Here is a 24,221-nt window from a genome sequence, read left to right as displayed (position 1 = left end):
GGCAATCTGAAGGCATTGCCTCTGGGACCGAAATGAGAATAAAGTAAGAGCTGCCCTCTAGTGACTATATGGTGAAAGAGAAAGGTGGAGAAAGCAAATTCAGAATCCTACAACAAATGAAGGGCTAAAATGACCAGGACTTACATCCCTTTCTTGCTCTTCCTTATATAAAAAAATCTACCCAGTGAAGACACTAGTTTCACTAAATTTACAAAGAGAGTGTTTCCAAACTAGTAATTTTATAAACCAACCCAACACTGATCACAATGTCCAGGTGAAAGTAATTACACAAATTTTCAAAAATGAAGAAATCAAAACATTTTAACTAATGAAAATGTACTCCAAATAGAATCAAATATCCTTAAATAGACACTTGGGGTTTAAGATACATGTTTAATCAGAAGTTCAAAAACTGAAAACTGAGACTAGAAATGGATAATAAGCAACCAAAAGTAAAATAAAAAGTGAACTTGATAAATACAAGAAAAAGATAAAATTATATCTGAAGTCTAAATTTCAAGATGTACAGAACAGAACAAGTTCAACTGAAAATTCAATGGATGACACTGAAGAATGGAAACAAAATGAAAAAGGTCAAATACAGAAGGATCAAAACAAAAGCAGGTGAAAGATAAGACAAGCCAAGATGAACCAATATACATATGTTTATAACCACTGAAGAAAGGAAAAACAACAAATTCCTACAAAAATGGAGAGTTAACACTTAAAACCATAGTCCAATAACACTTTCCAGAAAAAGAAGGCCCAGATCTATAGGCTGAGAGGGTCTACTGTGCACCTGGGAAAAGTGTTCTGCAGTAAGTCAGCTCTGTCCTGCAGTAAGTCAGCTTTTTTAGATGTGCTGTATACATGTATGTGTGGTATATACACATGTAACACACCTCTCTCTCTCTCTCTCTCTCTCACACACACACACACACACATACACAGAATTTTCTGGTAAAAACATTAAATAGCTCAAAAGGGCAAAATAAATAGGCTGTTATCAGACTTTCAAAGAGAAACCTAAAACCAAGGCAATAAGGAAGCAGCATTTTAAAGCAAATATCTAGCAAATCAGTCCTTGAGATACAGACATGAATTAAGTATGAACTCAGCAACATTATGCCTACAAGCTCCTCTTGGAAATTTTGGAAGAGGGTATCTGCCATTGGCCCAGTGCATCTCTGCATAGTGCTATTGTCAAGCCAAAGGAAACACACTAATTGCACTTCACCCACTCATTTTCTAGGGTTTTGTTTTCAGGAAGCAACCTAGAGAGATAAGCTGTGGAGGACCCACCTGTGCCATCCTCACACAATGTAGGAAATGAGTAGAACAAATGCAAATCAACAAGAAGCCTTGGCTACTGCTACTGCTTTTGTAATAAGGGATTAAGTCTCCTTTGTCTCTGCCCCAAGAGTCTTATGTCTTTGGTAACCATCCATGAAATAGTAACAACCGAATTTACCAGCTTACAAGCAGGATAAAATGTCTGACCCTTTACAGCTCCTGACACTTCTCCCTAGAGATGTTTCATCCAACTAAAAGGCAATTGAAAACTTGAGCAAAAGGATCAAGAGAGAATACTTAATGGAACATGGATGTGGATTTAAGACTAAAGGCCTGGCACAGACAGAAGAATACATAAATATTTATATCTTCTGAAAAGGTAGAAATAATAAAAGTAAAAATAGAAGAAAAAAAGCAAAGTAGAATAATTGTTGCAACAGGTAGAGGATAGCTTTAAAAATTGACACAAAGTAAAACATAACAGAAGAAAACAGATAACTGAGACATTAGAATATAAAGTAAAAAATAAGCTACGGGACAACTAAGCAAAAAAACAAACAAAAAAAAACCCTTCTAAATACCAAAATAAATAACAGAGTACATGCAGAAATCACAATGCAAACATGACAAAGATGTATGTCTTTCAATAACTATGAGTGGGCTTAAAACCCACACTTAAATTGATTTCAAAATTGGCTCACAATACAAATCCCATTCCAATACTAATAAAATAACTCGATGCACACCAAGGTTTAGTGGGCAAATGGAAATAAAGCAAAGCATGTTTATGATTGTATATCAAGTATAACTCAAGAGAGGAATAAAAGGATCTAGCCTAGCCATTTCAGATGGCAGGACCATGTGGAAATCCCAGCTACTCAGATCACTGAGATAGGAGGATCACAACTTCAAGCCCAGCTTGAGCAACTGCGACCACCCTGTCTCAAAATGGAAATAAAAAAGGGATGGGATGAGCTGGGCACTGGTGGCTCATGCCTTGTAATCCTAGCTATTCAGGAGGTTGAGATCTGAGGATCATGGTTCAAAGCCAGCCCATGCAGAAAAATCCATGAAACCTGTATCTCCATTTAATCACCAAAAAGCTGGAAGTGGAATTATAGCTCAAGTGGAAGAACACTGGCCTTGAGTAAAAAAACTCTCAGGACAGTGTCCAGGTCCTGAATTCATCAAGCCCCAGGAACCGCACCAAAAAAAATACAGATGGCAAATATATGGTACATGATTCATCATTAGAGAAATGGATATTAAAACAGATAGCACGTACTCCCTTTATTAAAACATTGCTTAAACATTCAACCTCAGCTATAGAATCACAAATTTAAATCATTCTTTGACTAAAAGATAATTTTCACTTTCACTTGGAGTTCACCAGTTTACTGGTACAAGGCCCTGATTTCAAAGTGGAAGGTTTACTGACTTTAGACTGCCAAAACCATCTCAGTAGAGAACTTCTGAAAATGGCATCATTTTTCATAAGGAAATGAAGCTCATTTTTAAATTTTGAAGATACTTTGTAACTAGAAAATATATTAAAATTTTTCTATAGCCACCAAAGCAATGTAGAAAGTTCCTTTTCTTACTACCTAAATACTAATAATGAAGTCATGAAAGAGAAAGCATTCACATCATTCCTCTAGTTAACTTGATGCCTCCTCAGTTTCAGCTTTTGTTTGACATCTGTTTCCATTAGAAAGGGTGTCCTAAGATCTGTAATTTCTATGGGGAAAATCTTACCAATATAAGGGTGCCATCTAGTGATGACTGTACTAATGTGTTACAGAAAACTGTTTTTCTCCTATACCAATTTTGCTTTCTGGTATGACTTTCAAAATATAATGAGGGGAGGAGGAAGTAATAGAACTACTGTAATTGAAATTACCCTCTTAATACTCATTTACAGGTACACTGAAAAGTCTAGTATGCCTAGGTGCTGTCACCACTCCATCTCTGACGTGACATCAGTTTCAAGAAATTTCTCAACATTAAACATCAAGCATCTTCTTCAACATCTTATTTTTCAGAAGTGACAAAGAAACCAGTGGGGCTATGCCTGACTTGTCACACATCTAGAAACATTTCTAGGGTGGGGGCATCGCTCAGGTGGTAGAGTGCCTGCCTAGCAAGAGCAAGGCCTTGAGTTCAAAACTCCAGTAAAAAGAAACCATGGAAAGAATTCAGGGGTTGGAAGTATGGCTCAGATCGTAGTGCATCAGCCAATGAGTGAAAGCAAGCATCAGATATACAGTTCAAGTCCTGGTTTACTTTTTTAAAAAAAGGAAAGGGGAGGGGGGAGGAGAGAAGGAGATAAGGAGAGCAGGAGGGGGGGGGGAAGAAAAGAAAGAAAGATTGATTTCTAAAGGATGCCAAAACTTGGTTTCTGATGGACTAAACAGCAAGCTTATTAGCAGCATCTTCTAGAGATATTTTAAGTATCTTTTTTTTGTCCATGGCTGGCCTCATTCCACAATCCCTCTTATGTCACCTGTATAGCTTGGATTACAGGTGTGATACACCATGCCCAGCTTTATCTGGGGGTAGTCTTGTTAACTTTTTGCTGGGTTCAGCCTTGAACCATGATCCTCTCAATCTCCATCTCCTGAGTAGCTGAGTAGTAGGTGTTAAGTCATCCTGACTGACTTAAGTATCTTAAAAACAAGTCTAGTCAAATCAAATGATCCAAGTTGTTTCAGCAGGAAAAAACCCTCTTTGTGGCTTCCTCTTCTGAAATGCAACGACAACCAGGTACAGAGCTCTTAGGGACTGTGTTTTGTTTTGTGCTGGTACCAAGCTTGAGCTCAGGGCCTTGTGCTCTTGCTTAGCATATTTGATCATGGCTGGTGCTCTACCACTCAAGCCATTCTTCAGTCTAGTTTTGTCCTGCTGATTAATTGGAGCTGAAGTCCTAAGGACTCTTCTGGCTTTGAGACTTGGAACCTTAGATCTCAGCCTCTTGAATAGTTATGATTACAGGAGTGAACCACTGGTGCCTGGTCTGTTTTGTCCAGGATGAGGGCCCACTAAGTACAAGGTAGTGCACATCAGCCCTGGGAAGGCCACCATGCAGGTGCTTTGGTGTCCTAATAATCATGTGCTACCTTTCCTCTGTCCCTTCATCTCAGTACATTCACACTGAGCAGTGAACAACTAACAAAGCTCGGTGATCAGGCAGAGGAAAGCACATGCAAAATTATAGAGGTATGAAAAAGCAGTTATTCAGAGAACAGGAGCTAAAGCCTTGTGTGTCAGGACCAGAAGGTACAGGTGTTAACACTAGCTTTCCTCTTTTCTCTCCCTGTTAAAGTGGAATGAAGAGGAAAGATCAACAATAATCAGAGGAAGGCTCAATCAATCTTGTCTCAGGGATTTAACTGGTTTGGGAAATATTAACATTTAATATTCTGGGAGTCAGGAAACTGCACTTAATAAAAGCTAAAGGCTTTATTACGCATTACATATCCAGCCTCCAGAAATCTAACAAAAGATATCCTATCATCCATTTGAGAGAAAAGTACATGCGGAAATGTGCAACAAATATCTCAAACTGAAAATCCAGGATATTTGGGTAAAAGACCTAGTCCCTGTGTGTTTATGAAATTAAAACATACACAATTCTACCCTCTGGACAAAGACTGACCTCCTATTCAGATACTTGTGCTAGAGCTGCAAATTGAAAGAGCACCAACATTTTTAACTTCCAACAGGAAGGATTACCAAATGCCCAGCAAATTTAATATCTTACCAACTCCCTCCACTTACAAGTTCCACAGTGAGAGGGGGAGGCCATACCTTGGGCAGAACAAGCTGAGAACCACCTCATATCCCATGTCTCTTCCCCACTCTCCAAGACAACGCAGAGAAAAAAGAAAACTACGTTCCGCATAGGTGAAAAACCCACAGCTCCTCTGTACAGTCTTGTGAAAACATTTCTCACAGTGGGTTCTGGTAAATTCTCCATTCTAAAGGGAAAACACTTAGGAAACACGAAGCACTGCAAGACTAAGATTGAGGGGTAAGATACAGGCATTTGAGAAGATCCATTCCTGTCCCTACATTCTCAACAGAGGACAAAAAAATCTACTCGGAAAAAGCTGAGGCAAGGGAACTCATTTACAAGGACAAAAGGCTTGATGTCCTCAAAACAAACCTCTCATTTGGAATTTGAACTTTCTGTCTCTCTAGGCCACTTTTTCCAAGTTGCAGAACCACAACTATGAAAAAGATGAAACTCCAACCCATACTAAGAGAAACTGGGCTCTGAAATGCTAACAAAGAAGTTATAATTTAAGAAAATTAAGACTATGAAAGTTACATGTATATAAACCTAGACTTACATTTATGTAAAAGTAAATACTGAATATTATATTAGATGTAGAATAAAACTTTTAACCTTCCTTGCCATTATATCTTTAGTTAATAAGAATAGCTTCAACCTACCCATGTTTCAGGTACTGTGGGTGTCAAATGTTGGTCCATTCAGTTTTCCAATAACCTTAAAAGATAACTATGCTTAGCCTCTTTTTATGGAGAGAAATGAAGGTGTGAAAGAGCTGCACTTTTTCCTGGGAGCCTCACAGCTAGTAAATAATCCAAGTCTGTCTGAGCTATATCTTTTTAGTTTAGAAGCAAAATGAAATATCCCAAAGTTCTAAAGTTTCTAAAAGACTAGATATTGTAGTAAAAACTTTCAGGAAGCTACAGGAAAATCATTTGAAAAATAATTTATGAGTTAAAAAAAATGAAGCAATGCCTTTAAAGTTAAAAACAGCCTATTATTGCTACCATTTTTTAAAAAAGGAAAATACTGTTTGGAAATAAAAAAACTTGTTTTACATTCAAATCCAAATTCAAGACTGGGTAAGATCATATTGATATGTTTACAAGATCCCATTAAGTATGGGTACTGGGACATACGGTCAGTAAGGAACACCTCTCCCTTCTCAAACATTTCGGGATATTGGTGGGGACAGACTATATACATAATACAATATGACAAGTGCAATAAAAGCACAAGACTTGGGTTTTCACAGGCAAGTGAGGTGCAGTACCTAACCCAGACATGGGTGGTAGGAAGAGATTGCTCATGGAAGTGTACTGGAAAAAGAGGAGCAAAGAGTTAGCCAGTGACTGAGTATTATACAAGTCCAGACTGAAAGCAAAGCTTGAGTGCAGACAAAACTAGTGAAGGTTTTATGTAGGGAAGTAAGCTCTTTAGAACTGTCTTTTATAAAGGACATTGGGGTTTTAATGAGGGCCTCTTGCTCACTCAGACTACATGAGCTCTGCTTCCAGTTCAGCTTTTTGCTGCTTATTTTGAAGACAGAATCTCATGGGCTTTCTGCCTGGCTGGCTTTGAATGGAGATAATCTCCAGATCTCAGCCTTCTGGGTAACTAGGATTATAGGTGTGAGCCACCAGATTCTAGTAGTCTTGTCACTTTTAAAATGAGAAATAAAATAATATAAAGTACTAGAATATAGTAAGCACTCAAAAACTGGTGGCTCTTACTGTTAATGCAAGAAGATCCATCTGGGGGTTCAGATGAGACACACTGAGGTCTTCAACAGGGATGAGAAACAGGCAATCTTGAGAAATATTTAGGGAATAAAACTGACAAAATCTGATGATGGCCTGGCTGTTTAAGTGAAGGTAAGAAGGCTTAGTGACTGAAAGGCTGTTTCTAATGGTACCTCTGACAAAGAGAACAGACAGCAGGTCTGGGAGAGAGGGCTATGAAGAGAAGCAGGTACAGCAGTGACCACAAGGTCAATTGGCAAATGTGGGATGTGAGTGCAGGTGTGGCTTGGAATTTGAGGACCAAGTATTCTGAGTATCTCATACATGTAAAGGGATAAGATTGCCCATGGAAGGCATGCTCAAGTCAGAAGAGGAATAAACTGAGACAAGACACATGACAAAAATAAATCACCTAGGGATAAAAGAACTGGAGAGGTCAAGAAAAACTGGGAGAGCTTAGCATGATGGAAGCTGAAGGAGCAGGAAATCAAGGAAGGAGTTCAGTGGGACCCAGCAGAGCTGAGAAACTCAGTATGCTCCAAATGCGTCCTCAAGAATTCAGCATAAGGCAAGGGAGACAGATGCTCAACTACTGGTTAAGGCATAAATGGTAGTGAGGAAGTAAAAAGAGTCTATCATAAGCCTAGTAAAAGGGACAGAGTATATATTTGGAGGAAGGAATGTAAGTTCAAAGGATAGGATCAGCACTATTGCTAAGATAAAGAGCTTTGGGCATTCTGTGAGCTGAGAGACAAAATGTAAAAGGATAGCAGAGGGTGATGATGCAGGAGACTTGTTGTCAGAACAAATCCTTGAGGAAACAGGATTTTCTACAAATCTCTATGTCAGGTACCCTGCAAGGACATGAGCATGCAAAGATGAGTCCAACTGAATCTGCCTCTGAGAAGCTCCCTGTCTGGTGGAGGAAGGAAACTATGGACAAGCCAGCCAGAGTGTGAAATGGATGCTAGTGTTGGATACACCCTGCCAGAGGCAGCAGGGGGTGTCCATTTGAAGTGGGTTTCCTGAACAGAAAGTCTATGACTGCTCACCACTCACCCTGTGTGCCCAAAAGTGGCTGGGATCCAGGAAGTCAATGGTTATTTTTCAGTGAATGAACAAAATTTTATGAAGCAGTATCAAGACTACTCTAAGACAGATAAAGAGATTGAGGGTGTTAAAACAATTAAATATTAACTAACATCATAGTACACAGACTTAAGTGCTATGGTCTGAATGCTTGTATCCACCACTAATTTAACATGCTGAAACCTAATTCCCAATACAATATGGTAAGGTCTTTAGGAGATGATCAGGTCAACAGGACACTCATCATGTAATTAGTGTTCTCACAGCAGGAACAGCTCAAACATGGCTTTGATGGGAAGTACATCCATTGTTCTTTGTAAACTCTGCCTGTGATCATCCAAATAGCTCCCAGACAATTTGGGTTACATTTTTCATCCTCATTCTAAGTGGTTTCCAAGTCCTGCTGCTGCTGCTGCTGTCTTCTCTGTTTCTTACTTACAGTGCCTTCAGTAAGTGTCCATTTCCACCCTATCTCAAGTTTCTCAAATGGCCAATTAGGTTTTTCTAAATCAATTTCCAATTTATAGTATCCTTTATCAGAAGAGGCCCAAGAGCACTCTTTTGACCCGTAGGGACCCCATGAGGACACAAAAAGAAGAAATTGTCCAGACAATCTGCCAGAGCCTTAATCTTGGAATTCCCAGCCTCCAGAATTGTGAGCAATACATGTTTCAAGCCATCCATTTTATGGAAAGATGCTTCTTCATTTATAATGGGTTATGGCCCAGTAAGCCCAGGCTAGGAAGAAAATATCCTGTGCTAAAAAATGTACAAATATTAGCTTAGCAGAAACACAGATAGAGCATCAACTGTTTCCCCTCATGATCACATTGCTGGTTGGGAGCTGCAGTTCAGTACCACTGATCAGCATTCTAAGAGTCCTATATTGTGTATCACAAGCCTGGGAAAGAGCAACATTCAAAGCAGTTTCTACTAAATGCATAGAGCGTTATCCTACAATACAGTGCTAACGGTCAAAGACAAGTCATCAAAGGCAGTACTTTACTATACTTCATTATAGCAGTCCATATAGACTAAAATACTTAGGAAGTATGCATCGAAGAGCTTTTATAGAAGGGTAGCTGAAGGTTAAGAGAATGGAGAAGAATGGGATATTTGGTCCAGTCACATGGGAAAGACCTAAATTGGTTCCAGGAACTCTCCTCTGCCAAATATATCTCCCAATATATTAGCTTACGCCTAAAATCTATTAAACCTAAGAAGGATAAACATTTTCATCTCAAAATTGCAAATAAAGGCTAAAAAGGAAATGTGTATCAAGACTGTACATAGCCCAAATCCATTTGTCATAGAATGCAATCAGTCAGGCAGATAATACGGCAGGTGACACAAGTTCTTTTCAAATACATCTTTCAGAGGTTCTAAAGCAGTTTTTTAAAAGCCTTTGGGGAAAATCTCACATTTTCTGAGAATCTAACAATAGCTATGATCTCCCCCTACCCCCAACTCCCTTGTGAGGGGTCCCTGAACTCCACTCCCAAACCCCAGATAAGAGGTGGGAAACAGCAGAGGTACAGTCTCCCTAAACAGCTGTGGGACTAGGTATCACAATGGACAGTCTCTACCTGTGTGTCCTTCTCATCTGTAAGGCTCTTCATCTTTTAAGTTGCCAGTGTCAAGGTCAATGTCCTGAATACAGTAGGTGTACACTTTAGATGTGAGCTAAAATAATTACGGCCATAAGACTTTGAACTCATATTTCTCAAGTTTTCAGACTTCAGGTACTTATGAATGAGCATCAACTTCATATCCTGACAGACCCAGAATGCATGGCAAGTGCTACGAGCTTGCTCTATAGGGTCTGCTAACTTTCTAAAATGGTTTTAATCTAACAAGAAAAGTCTACAAGTCTACCTCTCCTATTCTAGAAGCTATGCCTCAGTTTCAGGGCAGAATACAGTGTCCTCTCCCACCCACACACAAAAAGAAAGATACAATTTATACAATGTATGTTTTTAGTAGAATCTCTTACATTAGCATTACAGACCCTTATACTTTCATATCCCTATAATAGTCAAGAGGAAGGCAATATACACAGTGCTCCCATTTTAAGGCTTAGCAGAGAATATATCCTTTAAGTGATCTTAAGAGAGGGCCTTCCAAGCACCTGGACCCAAGCCATACTTCTATAAATATTTCTGTAATGCCTTTGTACTAAGAAGGGGGAAAATATTTCTCTTAAATTCTAAGAGGAAAAACCTGTGACAGTGATAACAATAGTACCATGCTTTTACAAAATAAAAGCCGTTTCAATTTGATTAAATGGTTTATGTTTATGATATTCATTAGCAAATCAAAGTAAGCCAATCATCTATGACTTAAAAACAGAGGCATAATTCACTGTGTATAATGTTTTTAAGGCACTATTCACCATATATAACAGGGGAAAGTTTCATACTTACCTATAGCACAATATAAAATCTAGAGAGGAAAAAAGGGAGGGAAAAATTAGTAAGGATCAGTATTATACGTTCATTTCATATAAACTTCTTTCTGTAAGAATTGAACAGTGTCTGCCCACAATGCTGAATATGAAAAACAAAACATTCCATTGTTAAACTTGGTTATAGAATATTGAACAAAATGTAAATTCTTACTACATTTGTTTGCTCACTTTTAGTTTGTGCATCTTCAGAAGATATCCTAAGGGAGACTTAATCTTTACTCCGGGGTTTATCAGAGGTTAAAGATCTCTTTTGTAACACAAAAATCTCACAAGAGTGGTAAGGCTATGAGATCTCCAGTGTCTCATTCTCCATAGAACTGTCACAGACTGTGCAATATGGGGTCAGAAGGGCCTTTGTTAGCCCTTCAATGCACACATTCATTTTATAAGGCTCTACTTTCAGTCCTCGCCATGCCTCATTCAATATTCCTACTTCTGAGTATTTTCGGATCCAGTTCTAAACCTGCATTTTTCAAGCTCTAGGCCTACATTCTAAACCGCTTTAGAACTATCCATCTACTGTACCAGGAGCAGCTCATATGGCTTTGATGGGAAGTACATCCATTGTTCTTTGTAAGCTCTGCCTGTGATCACCCAAATAGCTCCCAGACAATTTGGGTTACATTTTTCATCATCATTCTAAGTGGTTTCCAAGTCCTGCTGCTGCTGCTGCTGTCTTCTCTGTTTCTTACAGTGCCTTTAGTAAGTGTCCATTTCCACCCTATCTCAAGTTTCTCAAATGGCCAATTAGGTTCTTCTAAATCACTTTTCAATTTACAGCGTTAGTATAGCCCTGATAATGGTAGTACATGTGTGTATATATTTATATGTCTATATATGAATATACGTAAATGTGTATATATACCACATATATACACATATATGTATATATTTTATATATACATGTTCATTCAAATCCATCTACAAAACTGATTTAATAACCAAAGCTTTTCAGATACTACTTCAAAGCTTTCAGAATTTCTATGAACTTCTTCAGTAGTTACTATACTATTTGACAGACATCTCTACATTCAGATGAAAATAACCAAGACTCAGAGAAGGTAGGTTCTGGGTTGTGACTAAGATAGGAAATAATGGTCAAGACCCAGAACCTTGGTTTTGTTTTATATTTTCTCTCTCTCTCTCTAGGTTATTTTTTAGGTACAGTTTCATGTTTTGCCCAGAGACTGTAATTCTCCTACCTATTCATCCCACATAAGCTGGGCTTTTGGTTGTTGTTGTTTTTTTTTTAAGCCTGGGGCTTAAGCTCAGGGCCTAGGCACTGTCCCTAAACATCTTCTGCTCAAGGCTAATACTCTACCACTTGAGCCACAGCACCACTTCTGGCTTTTTCTGTTTATGTGGTACTGAGGAATTGAACCCAGGGCTTCATGAATGTTAGACAAGCACTCTACCACTAAGCCACATTATAAGCCCCACAGTTGGGTTTTAAATACATACCATCATGTCTTCCTTATTGTTGAGATAGGGTATTGTTAACTTTTTTCCCAGGCTGGCCTCAAAACTTTCATCTCCAGATCTCTGCCTCCTAAGTAGCTGCGATTACAGGTATGAACCACTACTGCCATCTCTATTTTTTCTGTTTTATTATTTCACTATATACCAATTATGAGATACCTACAGAGGCCAGAGCTCAGCAAAATTCATCTAAAACATTACGGATAAGACTATTCAAAAACTATACTTCACTAGGTTTTGGGTTGTTGTTTTTTTTTTTTCTTGTCAGGGGCACAGGGGAAAGGGCCTGAATTAAAAAGCAAGCTATACAAATTTGCTGATAACTGAGAAAAGAACAGAAGCCTTTCCATACGACAAACCACAAAATCTTTCTCAAAAGAAGGTAGTATTATAAACCTTAAATGCGACTTAATGTTGAAAAGATAAGCTGAACCTCTAGTTACAAAGCTGAGGAAAACAAAAAGATGTATCTAGATTAAAATGAGAAATGAATGTCTAGAGTGAAAACATGCTATGAGATAAGACATAGGCAGTGCCTGTTGTGTTCATGTAGGTGACAGGATCTGGCTGCCTTCCACAATAAGACTATCCAGGAGGGGGCTGGGAAGGTGGCTCAGTGGTAGAGCCCTTGCCTTGCATGCCTGAGGCCCTGGGTTTGATTCCTCAGCACCACAGAAGCAAAAAGGAAAAAAAAAGCCAGAAGTGGCGCTGTGGCTCAAGTGGTAGAGCACTAGCCTTGAGCTGAAGAGCTGAGGGACAGTGCCCAGGCCCAGAGTTCAGGCCCCATGACTGGACCCCCCCCAAAAAAAAAAGACTATCCAGGAAAAGAAAGGAATGGTATCATTCAGGGCTATCATATTTCCTTTGCATATAGAAGACTAGATCTTTTCTTAGACTGAACCACCCTTTTTAATCACACATATTTTATAAGGCCTTCTTTACAAGCTGAAGATAACAATCACAGATGATATGACTTATCTGCACATTAAAAAAAGTCCTCATTTTAAAAGAAATAAAAAGAAAACTGGGCAAAAGTGACTTACTTTTGTAATTCTACCTACTCAGGAGGCTAACTAAGATCCTATGACCACAGTTTGAAGTCAGCCTAGGAAGACAAATCCGTAACATTCTCATCTCCAATTAACCAGCAAAAAACCCAAAACTGGAGATGTGGCTAAATTCATAGAGCACCAGCATGAACAGAAAAGGCTGAGCAAGAACATGAGCCTCCAAGTTCAAGCTCCAATACTGGCACAAAACAAAACAACTAAAACAACAACAAAAACTACATGCACAGAAAGATAAAAAGAAATTAAATTTATTTAGAAAAACATGTATTCCATCCAAGTGCCAGTACCTCAAGCTAATAATCTTGGCTATTTAAAAGGCTAGAATCTGAAGGACTGTGGTTTCCAGGCCAGCACAGGCAGAAAAGTTCACTAGGCTCCATGTCCAAACGAAACAGCAAAAAGTGACTCAAGTAGAAGAGCAAATCCCTGAGTTCAAACTCCAGTTCTACCCAATATCCCAGACACCTATGATATACATTTATACACACACACAGACACATAAATTCATACTGCCAAATGTATGTTATACACATATACACATACATAGTCATGTGTATTTCACTTGAACCATGCCCTCAGCTCATGTGTATTTCAATATGTAAATGTCTAGAGATCTAATGACAGCCATGCAGCCAAGCATACAACTTACTTAAGCTTGGATTTAAAAATAAAATGACCAGGAAAAACTCTAAGTGTAGGAGAATTAAAGAGCAGAAGTACAAATTAACACTAGAAAAACAGTATTAAGATATAATAATCGAAATGTTAACAAAGTAGAGAAGCTGAAGCAGTATATTATTATCTCAAATGAGTTAGCTCTTGTTTATGTATAAAGCATGATGTCAAAATAATCTCCTAGTTTATGCCGTGGATTAGAGTAAATTGAAACTATATCAGAAAACACATCCTCTCTCTTTAAATCCTGTTGAGGAATAAAACAAGTGCCTACTCTGTAAAGACCTTGGAGGTCAGATTTTTTAAAAGCAATTTTGTAATAAACTGGGAGTAACTTAGGATAAAATGAAAAATCACAGCTAGCTTAAAATAAAACAATTTCACGATCAAGATTTTTTTTACATACATACACACAAAATGGTATTAGAGCTGTCTATATTAAAGAAATCTGAGATTCTCACTTTTCAAACCTTCCCACTAATTTAATAACTGAAGTGAGCAAGAATTTCAACTCTCTCAATACATATTTTCCATCAGTCTCATTACTTTTGCAGTACTAACACTAAACCAGTAGGCTCCCTTTCAACTAAGTATACTAGCATGAAATGCTCTAGTACTTCCAAAAGAACAGAACATACAGAGTGAATAAATTATTCCAAGACACTATCTTCATTTCACTTAAGCTTCTCTCTATACAAACAACAGAAATCTAAAAACAATCCCCTAAACATCACTGTTTTTTGGCTATTCAATCAAACACTGCTTTAGGTACTGTAGCACGCACCGGGAATCTGAAGAAAAAAATCTTGTCAACTAATTTTAAGGTACAGAGATTATTTATGTGGGCAGACTTAATCCATCTAATGTGAGCAGTTCTCAGTTGGGTACTGGTCATCATGACTGTAATCCTAGCTACTCAGAAGGCTGAGATCTAAGGATCATGGTTTAAAGCTAGCTTGGGCAGGAAAGTCCATGAGATCCTAATCTCCAAAATAAACTATCCAAACAGCTGGAAGTGGAGCTGTGGTTCAAGGGATAGAATGCTAGCTTTGAGCAAAAGAAGTTCAGGGAGAGTGCCCAGGCTCTGAGTTCAAGCCCAAAGAAGAACAGTTCTCTAGCACATGCATGGCCTTGGGTTTGATCCTCAGTATTGCAAAAATAAGTAAAAACAGGGTTAAGGCACATGGCTCAAGTGATTGAGTGCTAGCCTGGCAAGAATAAGGTCATAAGTACAAATCCTAGTACTGCTATTAAAAAAAAAAAAGTAATCTTTTCCATCTGAAGGGCAAGACAAGGCAGTGACATTCAAAGAACAAGCCCCAGGACTGGCAACAAACAACAACAACAACAACATGTAACCCTTTCTTTTCCTGAGCCTTTCCATTTTTTACCTATTGAATACTGCACCGATTTTAAAGTGTTATTTCAATTTCAAATGTATTTTGAGCTAAAGAAATTATTTACTTTTGTTACTATCAATTAGCTGTATAAGGGAGTTTCATTTTGATGTGTTCATATATTCAAAAATGTATCTTGGGCTGGGAAGATGGCTCAGTGGTAGAGCGCTTGCCTTGCATGCCTGAGGCCCTGGGTTCGATTCCTCAGCACCACATAAGCAAAAAGAAAAAAGCCCGAAGTGGCGCTGTGCCTCAGTGGTAGAGTGCTAGCCTTGAGCTGAAGAGCTGAGGGACAGCGCCCAGGCCCAGAGTTCAGGCCCCACGACTAGACCAAAAAAAAAAAAAAAAATGTATCTTGATTAGAGACTCGCCTTTTGTCATTCTCCTTCAATCCCCATCCCCCTTCCCAAACCAATAAAGAAATTAGTTTTGAAAATGAATGATAGGAAGATGGTCTATTATGGGGTAAAAGTACTGGTGGGTAAGGGTAGGGTAGAGATGATAAATAGGGTGAATATGTTCAAAATATTTCACACAAATGTATGAAAGCAGAACAATAAAATTTGTTGAAACTGCCTTAAGAAGAGGGGAATAGGGCTGGGGATTTAGCTCAGTGGAAGAGCATTTGCCTGGCAAGTGCAAGGCCCTAAGTTTGGTCCACAGCTATGGAAAAAAAAAAAAAAGCAGGGGGGGGTAAGATTAGAGAGCGAGGAAGAAGTGAGTCTGACTGGAGTAAATTGTATGCACCATATATAGATCTAAATGTTATAATGAAACTCTTCTTATGCAACAAATATATGTTAATAAAAAACACACTTTTTGCAAGTAACCAACAATTTTTTAAATTTCAGTTTTGATCTAAGTTAAAAATGACAACTAAATAAAACAATCCAGCAAAAAAGAATTCTGCAAGTATTTTAAGGATGCCTAGTCATAATGGAAGCCAAGCAGCTTTGGAGGTTTCACTATAGTGCATAAATTTAAGTAGCTACACTGATTGCCCATCTCGGTTTTTCAATTTTAAATCCACATAGATGAGAGAAAACCAATCTGCTCACCAATTTAGGAAAAGTAGGCACTATTGGATCAGTGGTTGTCTACTGTCTAAAAGTAGAGGAGTCACAGAGAAAAAACAGTTGTTTTAAGACTCTAGTTAAAAGAATAGTTAAGAATTGGGGGCTGGAAATGTGGCTTGGTGGTAGAGTGCTTGCCTAGCATGCACGAAGCCCTGGGTTCAATTCCTTAGTACCACATAAACAGAAAAAACCAGAAGTGGCACTGTGGCTCAAGTAGTAGAGTGCTAGCCTTGAGCAAAAGAAGCTCAGGGACAGTACCCAGGTCCTGAGTTCAAGCCCCAGGACTGGTTAAAAAAAAAAAAGATAGGAAGAATTTCCAGACAATATAAAAATCTCTGAGCTAAGCTGGGTGCCAGTGGCTCATGCCTGTAATCCTAGCTCTTCAGGAGGCTGAGATATGCTGATCAACGTTCAAAGCCATCCTGGACAGGAAAGTCTGTGAGATTATCTCCAATCAACCACCAGAAAACTGGCTGGAAGTGGTGCTCTGGCTCAAAGTGATAGAATGCTAAACTTGAGTGAAAGAACTCAGGGGCAGTGCCCAGGTCTTGAGGTCAAGCCCTGCATGACCAACAACAACAAAAAAAAATCTCTGAGCTGGCAACTTCATAAGGTAAGTCTTACTACATTTGTTCTTACTGTACTGGGGTCCATTATTAATTTGAGTTACAGTTAATAACATTTGATTCATGTTAGACATCATTCTAATGGTAAGTATCAAAACCAGGGCCTTACACATGCTAGACACTACCAACTGAACTACACTACCAGCCCAAACATAGTCTTGAAGCTTGAATACACATCAGAACATTACAGTAGCTATCTCTGCAGTGTATTATGATTAATACACGTTTCTTTATGTTTATCTATGTTTTTCTTCAGTGAATATACATGATACTGAGTTATTATTAGAAGAAAATATCTTCAACTCCTCTGATGTCTATGAGGAGGAAGTCTATCAAATATCATTGGTCTCTCTCTACCTTCAATGTCTTTACCTCAGGAATGATTCATCCCAGTAGTGGTAAACCTGGGAAGTATAAATATAGTGAATTCAGCCTCATCCTATGGGTTCCAAAAGACTCCCAAGTTCTCAGTTCTTTCCACACCATTCTGGCTGCTGCCACCTGGACAAGTGTGGGCGGCGGCGAGTCTTAATTCTAGAATTCAGGTAGCAAATCCATTTGGCTCAAACACTGAAGAATGTCCTCCAGTTTAGCCTTACTAATAAATGTTATATGAAGGCCAAGTTATAGGAAGTTCTACAATTTATACACACACCCTTATGTTCATTTTTTTTCTCTCACCCCCGTCTCCCCAGCCAGGTTCATTTTTTTATGTGGGAACACTGGGATTTGAGTTCAGCATCTTATACTATATTCAGCCTGCTTGCTCGGTTGGTGATCTACCAATCTCTAGCCCTGCTTTTTGCTAGTTATTTTGAAGAGTCTTGAGGACTTTTCTGCCAGGACTGGTCTTGAATGGTGGTCTTCTAGATCCTAGCCTCCTGAGTAGATAGGACTGCCCCTTAGTAAATTTTACAGATACCTTAGTTCTATTGCTTATTATTAATTAATTTAATCATTATTAATTTAATCATTATTGTTAATTAATTTAATCATTAATTTAATCATTACTCTTTCTTTTCTTCCTTCTCTTTCTCCCTCCTTTCCTTTTTTTTTGATTTTGTGCTGGTACTAGGGCCTCATGTTTGTTACAACGTGAGACACACCTTCAGCCAAGATTTTTGCTAGTTAATTAGAGATAGAGTCTCAAGGACCTTTATGCCTAGGCTAGCTTTGAATTTTAATCCTCTACATTTTAGCCCCCTGAGTAGCTAGGATTATATGAGCCATGGATGCCTGGCTGAGTTTTGTTACTTCTATATATTTTGTTTTCCTGTTGGTAGGACAATCAACCTACTCCATCAACACATAGCAACCCTGTTGTGCTAGGCGTTCCCAATTTCATAATGGGCATCCAAGTTTCATATTTTTTATATATTACAAATGGTGGCTGGGAGCCAGGTGGCTCACGCCTGTAATCCTTGCTACTCAGAAGGCTGAGATCTGAGGATGGTGGGTCAAAGCCAGCCCAGGCAGGAAAGTCCACGAGGCTCTCTCTTATCTCCAATAAACTACCAGAAAACCAGAAGTGGCGCTGTGGCTCAAGTGGCAGAGTGCTGACCTTGAGCTGAAGAGCTCAGGACAGCGCCCAGGCCCAGAGTTCAAGCCCCATGACAGACAAAAAAAAAAAAAAAAAGGTGAACTCTAAACATTTCCCAATAGCTTATGCTTTGTCATCTTTTTTTTTCCCCCAAGACAATCTATAACTGGGAACACTTGGCTTCCTGAATTTTCAGGTTCACCCATTTTTGTGCACTATTGGCCTCTTTGCTGACTTACACTGCCACTGTTTTGGTTTTTTTTTTCCTTTCTTAATTTCAGTACATCTCCATTATATAATCATTAGCCTTTTTGCCTCTTTGAACACCATCTCATTTTGCTTCTATTTGCTTCAAGTTGTCAAGCAATGAGGCCTGTGTGGGTGGATTCCTGTTTCCCACAAGTTCTTCCCATCTAATGTTGTGACACTCATTAATTATACTCAAGTTCCTCAAGTTCCTCTCTCTGGTTCTCACACTATTTCTGAAGCAGGCTTTCCTGGGATTTGTTGTCCATCTAGTTTGTGATAGCTATCTTCACTATGACTTGTTCTGCTAGCTTTTCAGATAACTCTTTTTAAGATTTGTTTACTCAAAAGGAATTTTTGGAATAAATAATCTAACAAGGCCATGTGGCCTTTGTTAATTTTCCTTCCAGAAGAAGGGAATAGGAAGGAAAGAGAGTTCTGTGGTCTACTAGGCATTACCAGGACAGTGGCAGATAGCCAATGTACACAGCAATATACACTGGTGGAAGACAGTCTGTAACAGCCTCAATACCTGTTGAGGTCTTTGCAGAGCAATCTTGACCCATTTGAATCCTCACTCTTAATCAGGAGGCATAACAATTGTATAAATTTAAAGTGTCTTTGTTATATTTAGTCTTATGTTAACCAAAGACATTTAGAAACAAGAAATCATTTTAAGCTGCCATAATGAACTCAACCCATTCTATTCAACAAAGCTACAAAAACAGTCTGCCTTATTAATGAATATCATGGATTTAAGAAATGAAGTAAAATGAAAACTCAACTATTGCTCATTAAAGAGGAGTAGCATTTTAAAAAAACAGATAAAATGTATATTCCATAAAATTTACCCTTTCAAAGTATTCAGTGGCTTTAGGTACTTTATAGGAGTGTGCAATCCTTTAAAAAGAACCCCAGGCCCCAGTCACTCCTCATCCCCTCTTCCTCATTATCTACCTTCTTTTTCTTTTTCATCAGTCATGGGGCTTGAACTCAAGGCCTGGGTGCTGTCCTGAGCTCTTCCGCTCAAGGCTAGCACTCTACCACTTTTGAGTCACAGCACCACTTCTGGTTTTCTGGTAGTTAATTGGAGATAAAAGTCTCATGGACTTTCCTGCCAAGGTTGACTTTGAACTGTGATCCTCAGATCTCAGCCTCCAGAGTAGCTAGGATTACAGGTATGAGCCACTGGTACCCAGCTACCTACTTTCCTTCTGTGTGGATTTGTCTATTCTGGACACTTCATATAAATGGAATTATGCACTGTGTGACTTGTATCTGCTTTCTTTCACATTAACTCTTAGAATTACTTAAGATTCAATTCAAAAAACATTTACACACTGATTTCTTGGCCCAGAACACTGATTAGCAACATTTTACTTAAGTCCACTTATAAATCATATCACAGCTGGGCATGCTGGTATGCATCTGGAGCCCCAGCTACTCAAGACTGAAGGAAGAACATTCCTTAAATCCAGGAACTTGAGACCAGACTGGACAACATAGGAAGATGCAATTTAAATAAGTAAAACAAATATTATACACTATAATCTTCATTTTATTGTGCATGAGTGTTTTGGTGAATAGTTCTTGGCCTTTTTTCCTAGTGCCTTTTTCCCCTTCTGTATTGTTAGTGTGACTCTGTTGTTGTCTACAGGTGATTGGTCCAGGAATTTAAACCTAATTCAAGCTAGCCTACTTAGGCCTTCACTTGGAATGCAGAACTGGGAACAAGATTCTGTTTTTGACTAGCCACTCTTAATAGAAAGAACTACAATCTCATCCATTATCTGCCACAGGTTCAGGCTGTAGAATTGCCTTTTCACATAAATGTCATGATGGACTTGTCCTGGAAGTTAATCGAAATGAAATTGATGATGTAACAGATCTTCCCTACAACCTAAAAGCTTTTCACCACAATGAATTATAGTGGCTATTGATTTTATAGACTCCAAAATATCCCAATTTTGGAAATAGGGATAACACAATCTACAGTTCCTTGGCCGGAAGGACTAATCAAGTGCCTTACATCAATGGCAAGAGTCTTTAAATAAGTATAAATAGGGCCAACCATGAACATTCCCTACAACTGTGACACAGACCCTAAGAAAAACCACCTTCTCTGCTTTCCACCATATGAATGCCAACTGCAGTAGAGGAGCCTAAGAGCAACACTCAAAGAGAAATGGAAACTAGCAGACATGGAACAGAAACACAGGAGATAGCAATCCTCAGTTGGTTATCAATCCTCAGTTGGTTCCTTTTATCTTGATGGAAACAAATCTCAATGTATAAAACATTCCTTTTTTTTCTCACAATAATTTGAAACCTAACTTATTCTAGGAAGCAGATCAGAATAAGTACATTTTTTATTATTATTTTATTTTTATTTCTTGCCAGTCTTGGGGCTTCAACTCAGGGCCTGGGCTCTGTCTCTGAGCTTCTTTTGCTCAAGGCTAGCACTCTACCACTTGAGCCACAGCACCACTTATGGCTTTTTTCTGTTTATGTGGTACTAAGGAATTGAATCCAGGGCTTCATGCAGGCTAGGGAAGCACTCTACCACTAAGCCAGGCTAAGTACATTTATAACCACCAATTTCACTGTTTCTATTAAAGAGACCCTGGAAATCTCCGAGTTTTCTGACATTAACATTGCCCTTTACAACTTCTGTTGTTGTTTTTTTAATTTGGAGACCTTTAGATAGGTTCTACAGGCTTTACTATCACTTCTCATACACTATGCCCACCAACTACTCTGTTACCATTACATAAACCTTCAAAGTATGTTTGTCAACATTTCCCTAGGGTGTTACTAGAATGTGTAAAAATCTTAATAAGCCTATATCATTAGGAAAGCGGAATATAAAATACATCCCAAGTATACAAGTTAAATGGGATTTTTATCTTATCTTAAAAGGTAAGTTATCAAAAAGATAACTGGAATATCAATACAATGTTCTAAAAGACAAAATGTGAAAACTTAAAAGTAAATGTAACATATATTGCTACTCTCATATAATTTCTACTTTATAACATTTGAAGTAAGTAACAAATCTCAAACCTACCTCCAGTAAGGCTCCAGTTTGAAAGAATTTCAAAGGTTTCTCAATTGAATAATAAAGGCTATGATAGCTCCCCTTAGCCAGGTATGCTCTGACCAGACCAACGGCTATAACCAGCCACCTAGTGAAAGAGAAAAGAGTAATCAGGAGGGGGAGAAAAAGTAGGTAGAATTTAAGGTAATAAAAAGATGTGGCATGGGTTGGGAATGTGGCTTAGTGGTAGAGTGCTCGCCTAGCATGCATAAGCCCTGGGTTCGATTCCTCAGTACCACATGAACAGAAAAGGCTGGACGTGGCACTATGGCTCAAGTGGTAGAGTACTAGCCTTGAACAAAAGAAGCTCAGAGACAGTCTCCAGGCCCTGAGGTCAAGTCCCAGGACTGGCAAAAAAAATAAAATGAAAAATAAAATAAAGATGTGGCAGCCCTAGTTTTTTAGCAGCTCTGCTTCTTCCTAAAGAGCCAATGATCTTAGATTATGGTTTAGATCTTAAATGTTCCAAACATCCACATGTTAAAGGCTTGGTCTCCAGGGTGGCACTATTGGAAGATAATGGAACCTTTAATAGGTAGGACCTAGTAGGAAGTTGTTTACGTCACTGGGAATGTGGCCTGAAAGGTGACTGTAGGTCTCTGGTCCTTCCTTTTTTCTCGTTTGCTCCCTAGCCTCAAGGTGAGTAGATTTACTCTGCTATCCACTCTCGCTATGATGTGTTACCTTGCCAAAAGCCCAAAGCAATGATACCAATTTGCTCCTGAAGTACAACATCTAAATCTGTGATCCAACACAAACCTTTCCTTTTTATAAGGTGATTGCCTCAGGTATTATAGTACTATTCAGATGACTAACACATGGATTATGTGCTATAAAGAAAATAAATGCTATACCAACAGCATCCTACTGAAAGTACTTGGCAGAAGTGTCATGATACCTTCCCATCTGGAACTTGCCTTTCTGGCTATCTTGTGTGGTCAGAACAAGGCTAAAATAAAAGGAACAAGCTAAAATAGTCCTTTTGCAGAGAAATCAGGTGCCAGAAAATCTGAGGCAGAGGGGAAAAAAATGTGTTTAAGAAAAAATTTAAATGGCTTGTGTAGTTATAGGGCCTTTGAAAACAATAGAGATGTTTTTACAAGTATCTCACTGGCATGTACTCTAACTTGAAACCTATCCTTCCAAAATTAAAAATTTAATAAGAATAAAAGGGGTTTTTTTCTTTTTGTTTTTTGGTGGGTGGGGATGGGAGGGAAAAACTTGGAGACAGCAAGAGAAGGGGTGACAAAAAATTTTTTTCAAGGGTTGGCTTTTTAAAGAATAGTGTTTTAGCTGAATTTTCCCAAACCTACTCAGAAAAGGCAAATCAATAGGCCTATTGATTAGAAAAATGACAAAACAACAAGTACTCAGGGAAAACAGCTGTGAAAATTACATTTCGGCTCCAAGTTACTTTTCAAAAATTTAGCCTTGGTAATTTTGTTAAATTCCGTATCAGAACAAATTGGTGTTTATTATGGCATGTCTCCTGAAAGAGAATTATAGATTTACCTAACTGTATGATATCATTTGGGCAATGATATATGCAATCTCAATTACTTGTAAAAGCATGAAGGCTGGGTATCAGTGGCTCATACCTATAATCCTAGCTACTCAGGAGGCTGAGATCTAAGGATTACAGTTAAAAGACAGCCTGGGAAGGAAAGTCTGTGTGACTTTTATCTCTAATTTACTATAAAAAATAAAAACTGGAAGTGGCACTGTGACTCAAAGTGGTAGAGCACTAGTGTTGAGGACAAAAGCTCAGGGAGAGCACCCAGGCCCTGAGTTCAAGTCTCACGACTGGCATAACAAAATAAAGCAAAACTAGCAGCAGGAACATCAAATAAAGGTTTGCAAAAGACAAGTGTTCTTTCTGCCAATAATTTATGAGCAGTAAATAAAAGTGTTACTTGACACTCTCAATTTCAAATCCTCGGTCTGGTTTACAAAGCCACTCCTCTATTCTCCACCTATGTTCATTTCCAAGGAATAAAAACCTTTCTCCTTGCCCAATGTATGTTAAAATCCCTCTCTTGTGCAATACTCTTATAAGTGCCCTTGATAAGAAAAAAGTTTTATCTAAAATTTCTTTATTTTTTAAAAATTTGATCCTTTTAATCAGAAGGATACTGCTCCCTTCCAAGTGATGTGCTGTGTTTGTTTTTTTTTAATCCATCTGTGGCCATTTATGTGAAAGAATACTTGTATCTGTCATAGATCTTTCTGGACTGGAGAGTATAAATCCAGAACTTCTACTGAATTCTATGGTTTCAAGCAAGTCACAACTTCTTCCAGCCTAGATTTCAGCACCTACCATTTGTAACACTAGCAAACGAGCTATGATTCTACCAAGATTTTTTTTTTCCCCGTGAAAAGGGCAAGGTACTGAACTCTAAATATATCTCAGCATTACTGATTACTTATATCAACATCTGGAGGACACATGAAATTAGGTGTCTCGGGGCAGGGGATCTGAGCAGAATGGAAGGTGGGAAGATTTTCATTGCACATCTTGTGCCTATCTTGAATTTTGACAATTACCTACTCTAAATAAAGCAAAATTGGATGTCTCCTACACCATTCTTTTAAGCTTTTCTATATGCTTGAAACTTTTCATTTTTAAAAAAA

General features: G+C 38.4%; 1 protein-coding gene across 1 annotated transcript in view; it reads right to left on the bottom strand.

The window, feature by feature from the left end:
- Positions 1-24,221, bottom strand: part of Hacd2 (3-hydroxyacyl-CoA dehydratase 2) — a 75,520-nt gene that overhangs the window by 50,262 nt on the left and 1,037 nt on the right. Inside the window, exons 2-3 of the mRNA XM_070030052.1 lie at positions 21,561-21,678; positions 10,341-10,359 (exon numbers count right to left, since the gene is read on the bottom strand). Coding sequence (XP_069886153.1) covers positions 10,341-10,359; positions 21,561-21,678 — 137 coding nt within the window. The remainder of the gene's footprint in view (positions 1-10,340; positions 10,360-21,560; positions 21,679-24,221) is intronic.

Source organism: Dipodomys merriami, unplaced genomic scaffold, assembly GCF_024711535.1.
Source record: "Dipodomys merriami isolate MVZ:Mamm:240054 unplaced genomic scaffold, mDipMer1.0.p SCAF_2, whole genome shotgun sequence".
NCBI classification, from domain to species: Eukaryota; Metazoa; Chordata; class Mammalia; order Rodentia; family Heteromyidae; genus Dipodomys; species Dipodomys merriami.
The sequence above is the reverse complement of the archived record's forward strand: the minus strand, read 5'-3'. Positions and strand labels throughout refer to the sequence as shown.